This window comes from Podarcis cretensis (assembly GCF_951804945.1).
Source record: "Podarcis cretensis genome assembly, chromosome: 18".
Lineage (NCBI taxonomy): Eukaryota > Metazoa > Chordata > Lepidosauria > Squamata > Lacertidae > Podarcis > Podarcis cretensis.
The window spans coordinates 10,048,446-10,056,349 of record NC_137188.1 but is presented as its reverse complement, the minus strand read 5'-3'; the positions used below and the strand labels follow the sequence as shown (position 1 = coordinate 10,056,349).

The following is a 7,904-nucleotide window of genomic DNA, read 5'->3' as shown; positions in this document are numbered from 1 at the left end:
CCGTCGCGGGGATTCGAACCGCCGACCTTCCGATCGGCAAGCCCAAGAGGCTCAGCGGTTTAGACCACAGTGCCACCCACATCCCAAGGGACTTAGAGAGCGGTGGAAAGGCGGAGACCTTCAGCCTTCGCAACGGCCTCATTGGGGAAGAGTTACTGTGCTCACGGGCTCTGAGCTGGTTTGTTTCTTTGAATAGTTAACTTTGCCAACGCCTTGTGAGTTATTGCGGACTTGCTCACGATGCCTCTGTTCTGCCTCCGCAGTTGGGGCTGCCAAGTCTTCTGAATCCCAGTTGCTGGTAACCGCAGAAGGCGAGAGCTGCGTTCGAATCCAGCTGTGGGTTCCCCCCCAGGCACTGTGAGAAGAGAATGCCAGACTTGGTGGCCCGTTGGCTTGATCCAGCAGGGAGCTTTTTTGATGCTCTCTTTGTTTACCTGCCGCTCACCCGGCAGAAATATTTCGCGAGTGCAATGTCTAGAAACATGGAGCAGCACAGCTCCCCGAGGGCATTTCAGCTGTCTGCGCCAGCGTTCCTTTTGTGCCACCATATCACTCTCTTCGGAAAGATCGGGAAGATACATTTACAGAGACAATCTCTCTCCGGCCACCTGCTGCGTATCCCCTTTCAGAGCATCCTTTTATCGACAGATCGCCGGCAACCCGAATGACATCTCGCCGTCCCTGACAGTGAGACGTGAGCAGGCGCAAAGTCACTTCTCTTCTTCCTCGCTGCGGGCCGGTCCACCTGGAGAGATAGAGAGAGAAACTATTCTCTACGCGTGCAAACGCCTAAACATTTGTGTCTTACTGGCAAGAAAGGTGTGTGTGTGTTTTTCCTGGGTTGGGAGGACAGAGACAAGAAAACATTATTGACCCCCGACGAACACCATATTTGCTGATCCAAGATGGAAGACTCCGGACTGAAAAAGATGCCAGCGATTGCTGCTCGCGAGACGGGTATGGAGGACTATTGCTTACTTTGTTTATACTGAACATAAAGATAAAGGTAAAAGGACCCCTGACCATTAGGTCCAATCGTGACCGACTCTGGGGTTGCGGCGCTCATCTTGCTTTATTGGCCGAGGGAGCCAGCGTACAGCTTACGGGTCATATGGCCAGCAGGACTAAGCTGCTTCTGGCAAACCAGAGCAGCGCACAGAAACGCCGTTTACCTTCCCGCCGGAGTGGTACCTATTTATCTATGGAGTCGGACATGACTAAACGACTAAACAACAGCAACATTCCAAAGACCTATTCCAAAGACGCAGGTGGCACCGTGGTCTAAACCACTGAGCCTCTTGGGCTTGCCGACTGAAGGTCGGCAGTTCGAATCCCCGCGATGGGGTGAGCTCCCTTTGCTCCGTCCCAGCTCCTGCCAACCTAGTAATTCAAAAGCACACCGGTGCAAGTAGATAAATAGGTACCACTGCGGCGGGAAGGTAAACGGTGTCACCATACAGTCTGGTTTCCGTCACGGTGTCCTGTTGCACCAGAAGCGGTTTAGTCCTGCTGGCCACATTCTTAGTCACTGAAACCTGTTTCTAAAATGTTTCCCCCCCCCCTTCATATACCATGCCAGGCCCCGGACCGGGATGTTACACCTTGCCTCCGACAGTTGGGTTTGTCAACCACGACTACACTCGATTCACCAGTCCAGCTTACTCCTTCCACCAGAGGTTGAAAAACAGACGTGAGTAGTTGAACCGCCAAGTGGTTACCTGTAAGGTAAAAGAGCAATGCTTGAGGAGGAAGTTGTGGCTTCTATATGGGCTGTTGTTGCTTGAGTGGGTGGGTGGCAGTTGTTTACAGTGATTAGCTTTTGAATTGATGCTTTTGAATTGTGGTGCTGGAGGAGACTCTTGAGAGTCCCATGGACTGCAAGAAGATCAAACCTCTCCATTCGGAAGGAAATCAGCCCTGAGTGCTCACTGGAAGGACAGATCCTGAAGCTGAGGCTCCAAGACTTTGGCCACCTCACGAGAAGAGAAGACTCCCTGGAAAATACCCTGATGTCGGGAAAGATGGAGGGCGCAAGGCGAAGGGGACGACAGAGGACGAGATGGTGGGACAGTGTTCTCGAAGCTACAAACATGAGTTTGACCAAACTGCGGGAGGCAGTGGAAGACAGGAGGGCCTGGAGTGCTCTGGTCCAGGGGGTCACGAAGAGTCGGACACGACTCAACAACAACAACAACAACAGTGATTAGCAGCCATTTGTGAGGTGCTTTCTGGGTCGGAGAAGGACCCAGAAAGCTTCTTCGTGGCCTAGGTTCAATCTCCTCAGGGAGCAGGTGACTGGGAAGGCCCTTTTCAGTCGATGACTCTTATATTCAGATTGGCTAATACAGTGCAGATGACACAACCTTGATGGCAGAAAGTGAGGAGGAATTAAAGAACCTCTTAAGGAGGGTGAAAGGGGAGAGCGCAAAATATGGTCTGAAGCTCAACATCAAAAAAACGAAGATCATGGCCTTGGTCCCATCACTTCCTGGCAAATAGAAGGGGAAGAAATAGAGGCAGTGAGAGATTTTACTTTCTTGGGCTCCATGATCACTGCAGATGGTGACAGCAGCCACGAAATTAAAAGACGCCTGCTTCTTGGGAGAAAAGCAATGACAAACCTAGACAGCATCTTCAAAAGCAGGGACATCACCTTGCCAACAAAGGTCCGTATAGTTCAAGCTATGGTTTCCCCAGTAGTGATGTATGGAAGTGAGAGCTGGACCATAAAGAAGGCTGATGGCCGAAGAATGGATGCTTTTGAATTCTGGTGCTGGAGGAGACTCTTGAGAGTCCCATGGACTGCAAGAAGATCAAACCTCTCCATTCTGAAGGAAATCAGCCCTGAGTGCTCCCTGGAAGGACAGATCCTGAAGCTGAGGCTCCAAGACTTTGGCCACCTCATGAGAAGAGAAGACTCCCTGGAAAAGACCCTGATGTTGGGAAAGATGGAGGGCACAAGGAGAAGGGGACGACAGAGGACGAGATGGTGGGACAGTGTTCTGGAAGCTACCAGCATGAGTTTGACCCAACTGCGGGAGGCAGTGGAAGACAGGAGGGCCTGGCATGCTCTGGTCCATGGGGTCACGAAGTCGGACATGACTAAACGACTAAACAACAATACAGTGTCTAGCATGGGGCTCATGGGTTCAATTGCACCTTTAATATTCTGGTACCTCTGAGCCTTCTTCCTACACTCATTGCTTCTGGTAAGGACGGTTACCCTTTTTCCTCACTTGGAAAGGACATAGAGTTGAAGGAGGAAGTTGGAAGAGTGGCGCTCTTTCCCACTTCCTCTTTCAGCTCACTGTGTTCAGATAATAATAATAATAATAATTTATTATTTATACCCTGCCCATCTGGCTGAGTTTCCCCAGCCACTCTGTGCAACTCCTAATCGAGTGTTAAAAACAATACAGCATTAAATATTAAAAACTTCCCTAAAAAGGGCTGCCTTCAGATGTCTTCTAACAGTAAAGATAGATCTTTATCTCCTTGACATCCGAAGGGAGGGTGTTCCACAGGGCAGGGGCCACTACCGAGAAGGCCCTCTGCCTGGTTCCCTGTAACCTCGCTTCTCACAGGGAGGGAACCGCCAGAAGGCCCTCGGAGCTGGACCTCAGCGTCTGGGCCGGACGGTGGGGGTGGAGATGCTCCTTCAGGAACCATTGGGCTACTGGCCTCGCCTCTGCTTGAGCTGTCACCTATCTGTGGTTGAGGGCAGTCTAGTAGGCAGTGGTGACAGTGTCAAGGAGGAGGGGGCATGTTTAGGGAGAGGGCCCTACTGAGGCCATCTTTCCCACATGGCCACCTCTAAATAACACACACACACACACACACACTTCATATGTAGCAGTGCTACCAGCTATGCAACGGGCTGGGAAACTTCCAAAATGCTTCTGAATATTTCTTCCAGGAAGTCCAAACGAGCTGTCCAGATGTGGACAGATGTGCTGGAATGTGTGTGCATTGCACCCAATGTCAGAACAGGAGAGCGCTTGCGGTACAGCGGGATGAAGCGACGAAGCACAGGCCAAACTTTCCTAAAATCGCAGAAGGCGCGGTTAAAATTAGCACATGAAGAGGAATAAAAGGATGTACATGTTCTCAAAGTTAATGGAGCTTATAAAACAAATGAACATGACTGAAATGGAGACGAGATAAACATTTGACAGGTGGCATGAATAGCTGTCAGGATTCAAGTCTCCATGACAATTTTCAGAGATGGGGCCCACAGACATCTCTCTGCACCTGGAAGCCCTTACCGAAAACAGTATCCAACTTTAGTACTGCTCAGAGTAGTCCCATTGAGATTAAAGGACCTGCATGCATTTTTGTCAGTGAGTAATCTCTGACCGGGGTCGGATTTAGGTTTGATGAGGCCCTGAAGGTCATGGGGCCCTTTCTCTGTCCAGCTGTTCTTTGACAACAACAAATCGTTGCTGTTTTTTGCATTGAATATATGCTGTATGGCAGGGGTCAGCAACCTAAGGCCCATGGGCCGGAAGAAGAAGAAGAAGAGTTTGGATTTGATATCCTGCCTTTCACTCCATTTAAGGAGTCTCAGAGCGGCTAACAATCTCCTTTCCCTTCCTCCCCCACAACAAACACTCTGTGAGGTGAGTGGGGCTGAGAGACTTCAAAGAAGTGTGACTGGCCCAAGGTCACCCAGCAGCTGTATGTGGAGGAGCGGAGACTCGAACCCGGTTCCCCAGATTACGAGTCCACCGCTCTTAACCACTGCACCACACTGGCTCTGGTGTAGCCGGATAGGTCGTTTGACCAGTCCACGAGCCACACCCCGAACTGAGCTGCCCGTTCGTGCGCGGCACTAAATCGGCACAGCGCAGCGTGGGGACTCGGAAATCGCGTCTGTGTCTGCGCATGCGCAGGTGCTGAAAATCGCAGGTGCGCACACGATCTAGCCCATGGAGGGATCTCTGCAGGATCGATCTAGCCCAGGCAAGATAAACTTTGCTGACCCCTGCTATACAGTAATGCAACCAGTCCATGCAGAATGTAGGCACCCTATATATGGAAAGGAGCAAAGCAGTGATATTTTAGGGAGCACGCGGGGCCCATGACTTACATCTTGGAGCTGCTGTATGTAGGTTTTGTAATAAACGAAAATCTGTCCTTATTCCCTTATGGGCGACAACAAGAGCCCTCATAGCGTCCTTTGTACGTTCTCCATTGGTCGGAGGAAAAAACAGAGGCCAACCAGAGAATATTGAGGTATGCTGTCCCTCTCTAGGTGTACCCATTGTTTTGTCTCGTCTTCTAGTATATCTGCTGTTGTTGTTTTTCCTCCTCTCCAGTAGACCTGAAGGATTCAAGCCCTGGGCCGTGTTACTTTGTGCACCCTGAGCTCACACGCTTTGGCCGGGCGAAGGGACCTTCCTACTCCATGCTGGCAAGAGCGAGAGCCCCAGGTAAGCGGGCAGGTGGGCTTTGGAAACACCCATGAAACAGAGAGCATGCAAGATAAGGGGAGTTTGGGTACCGACTAGATTGCTGTGAGATGCTTAGGCTGGGGCTGCCCTCGGAGAGGGCACAAAGGTTGCAGCTGGTTCAAAACACAGCGGCTAGACTATGAGCTTTACCAGGCTGCCGGTTTGTTTCTGGGCCCAATTCTGGTGCTCATCTGGGCCCAATTCTGGTGATCAGCAATCCCTCCACGCTCAGAGGCTTAGGCCGGTGCTGGTCTTGCAGGAGAGGGTCTCGAAGTGGGAGATCTCCCCCCAAAAGTGCTTCTGGTATCTTCATCGTACTGCTTTCAGCAAACTGCTGACGACAGACCTTTTTATCCTGGCTTTTGACACTTGAGATGTATATTTGGTGACAGGGAGGGGCCGCCGAGACCACATAATGCCGGTCCTGAAAGGCCTCAATTGGCTCCCAGGATGTTTCCGAGTACAATTCAAAGTACTGGTGCTGACCTTGAAAGCCCTAAACGGTTTTCACCCCCATTGTTCAGCCCAGACACTGAGGTCCAACTCCGAGGAGCTTCTGGCGGTTCCCTCCCTGCGAGAAGTGAGGTTGCAGGGAACCAGGCAGAGGGCCTTCTTGGTGGTGGCTCCCACCCTGTGGAACACCCTCCCATCAGATGTCAAGGAAATAAACAACTATCTTACTTTTAGAACCCCATAGTCACCTTTGACTTAACCGTCCGGGGTCCTTTGCCTTTTTTTTTACTTAGTAATAATTCGACTCCTGGGACACGGGTGGCGATGTGGGTTAAACCACAGAGCCTAGGGCTTGCAGATCAGAAGGTTGGCGGTTCAAATCCCCGCAATGGACGGGGCTAGCTCCCGTTGTTCGGTCCCTGCTCCTGCCCACTTGGCAGTTTGAATGCACGTCAATGTGCAAGTAGATAAATAGGTACCGCTCCAGCGGGAAGGTAAACGGCGTTTCCATGCGCTGCTCTGGTTCGCCAGAAGCGGCTTAGTCCTGCTGGCCACATGACCCAGAAGCTGTACGCCGGCTCCCTCGGACAATAAAGCGAGATGAGCGCCGCAACCCCAGAGTCGGTCATGACTGGACCTAATGGTCAGGGGTCCTTTTACCTTAATTCGATCCCTACATTGGGCATAAGATTCCTGCATTGCTGGGGTTGGGCTGTATGACCCACGCGACCCCTTCCAACTCCTCAATTCCGCAACTCAGCTCTGTGCGAAGCTACTTCCTGTTCTCCGACCACTACACCATGCTGCCTCTGTGCCCAAGCTGTGTTCATAGTGTGTATTTTCCCTCCAGGTCTGCCCCAGACCCCTGGGCCGGGGACGTACAGCCCCGAGAGGGCCCCTCCTCCGTCGCAGCAGAGACCGCCTTCCTTTTCCATCGGGGCCCGGACCAAAAGCCGCCTGGTGGACCCCGTCCCGGCCCCCAACAGCTACACCCTCCCCTCGCTGCTTGGCCCGCGGGTGCCCAGCAAGCCCTCGAGTCCATCCTTCACCATCCGTGGCTGGAACGCCAAGGGGAGCTACGCCGAAGACCTCTCCCAGACCCCCGGCCCGGGGCGTTACAACACCACGGACCCCAGCGTCTATCTCTGTCGGCCCCCATCTTTCTCCATGTTGGGGAGGTTGAAGAAGCCCACACAGGTCTCCCACACCCCGGGCCCCGGGGCCCACAGCCCAGAGAAGGTCAAGGTTCATAGGGCGAAAGCTCTTTCCTATTCCCTTGGGGTCCGCCACTCAGAATTCCTCATGCCCCTCATCACAGATGTTCCAGAATGGTAGAATCAGGGACTGGCTGGGCACATAAGCGACTGCCTCACCCGTCGCACATCTAGGACATGCGGATCATACCCAGCTCTACCTCTCTTCCAAATCAGAACCAGTGAAGGCGGTGAAGGTCCTGTGTGAGTGTCTGGAGGCTGTTGGAGGATGGATAGTGGCTAACAGATTGAGGTTGAATCCTGACAAGACAGAAGTACTGTTTTTGGGGGACAGGGGGCGGGCTGGTGTGGAGGATTCCCTGGTCCTGAATGGGGTCACTGTGCCCCTGAAGGACCAGGCATGGGAGTCATTTTGGACTCGCAGCTGTCCATGGAGGCACAGGTTAATTCTGTGTCCAGGGCAGCTGTTTACCAGCTCCATCTGGTACGCAGGATGAGACCCTCCCTGCCCGTGGACTGGCTTTCCAGAGTGGTGCGTGCTCTGGTTATCTCCCGTTTGGACTACTGCAATGCACTCTACGTGGGGCTACTTTTGAAGGTGACCCAGAAACTGCAATTAATCCAAAATGCGGCAGCTAGACTGGGGACTGGGAGCGGCCGCCGAGACCACATAACACCGGTCTTGAAAGACCTACATTGGCTCCCAGTATGTTTCCGAGCACAATTCAAAGTGTTGGTGCTGACCTTTAAAGCCCTAAACGGCCTCGGTCCAGTATATCTGAAG

General features: G+C 52.4%; 1 protein-coding gene across 1 annotated transcript; it reads left to right on the top strand.

Moving 5' to 3' along the window:
• Window positions 1-841: 841 nt before the first annotated feature.
• CIMAP1D (CIMAP1 family member D) lies at window positions 842-7,241 on the top strand (the record flags this gene model as incomplete). Its single annotated transcript, XM_079960938.1, has 4 exons — window positions 842-957; window positions 1,580-1,690; window positions 5,319-5,432; window positions 6,757-7,241. Exons 1-4 carry the CDS (start codon window positions 906-908, stop codon window positions 7,239-7,241), a joined length of 762 nt encoding a protein of 253 aa, XP_079817064.1. The 5' UTR covers window positions 842-905.
• Between the last annotated feature and the right edge of the window lie 663 nt (window positions 7,242-7,904).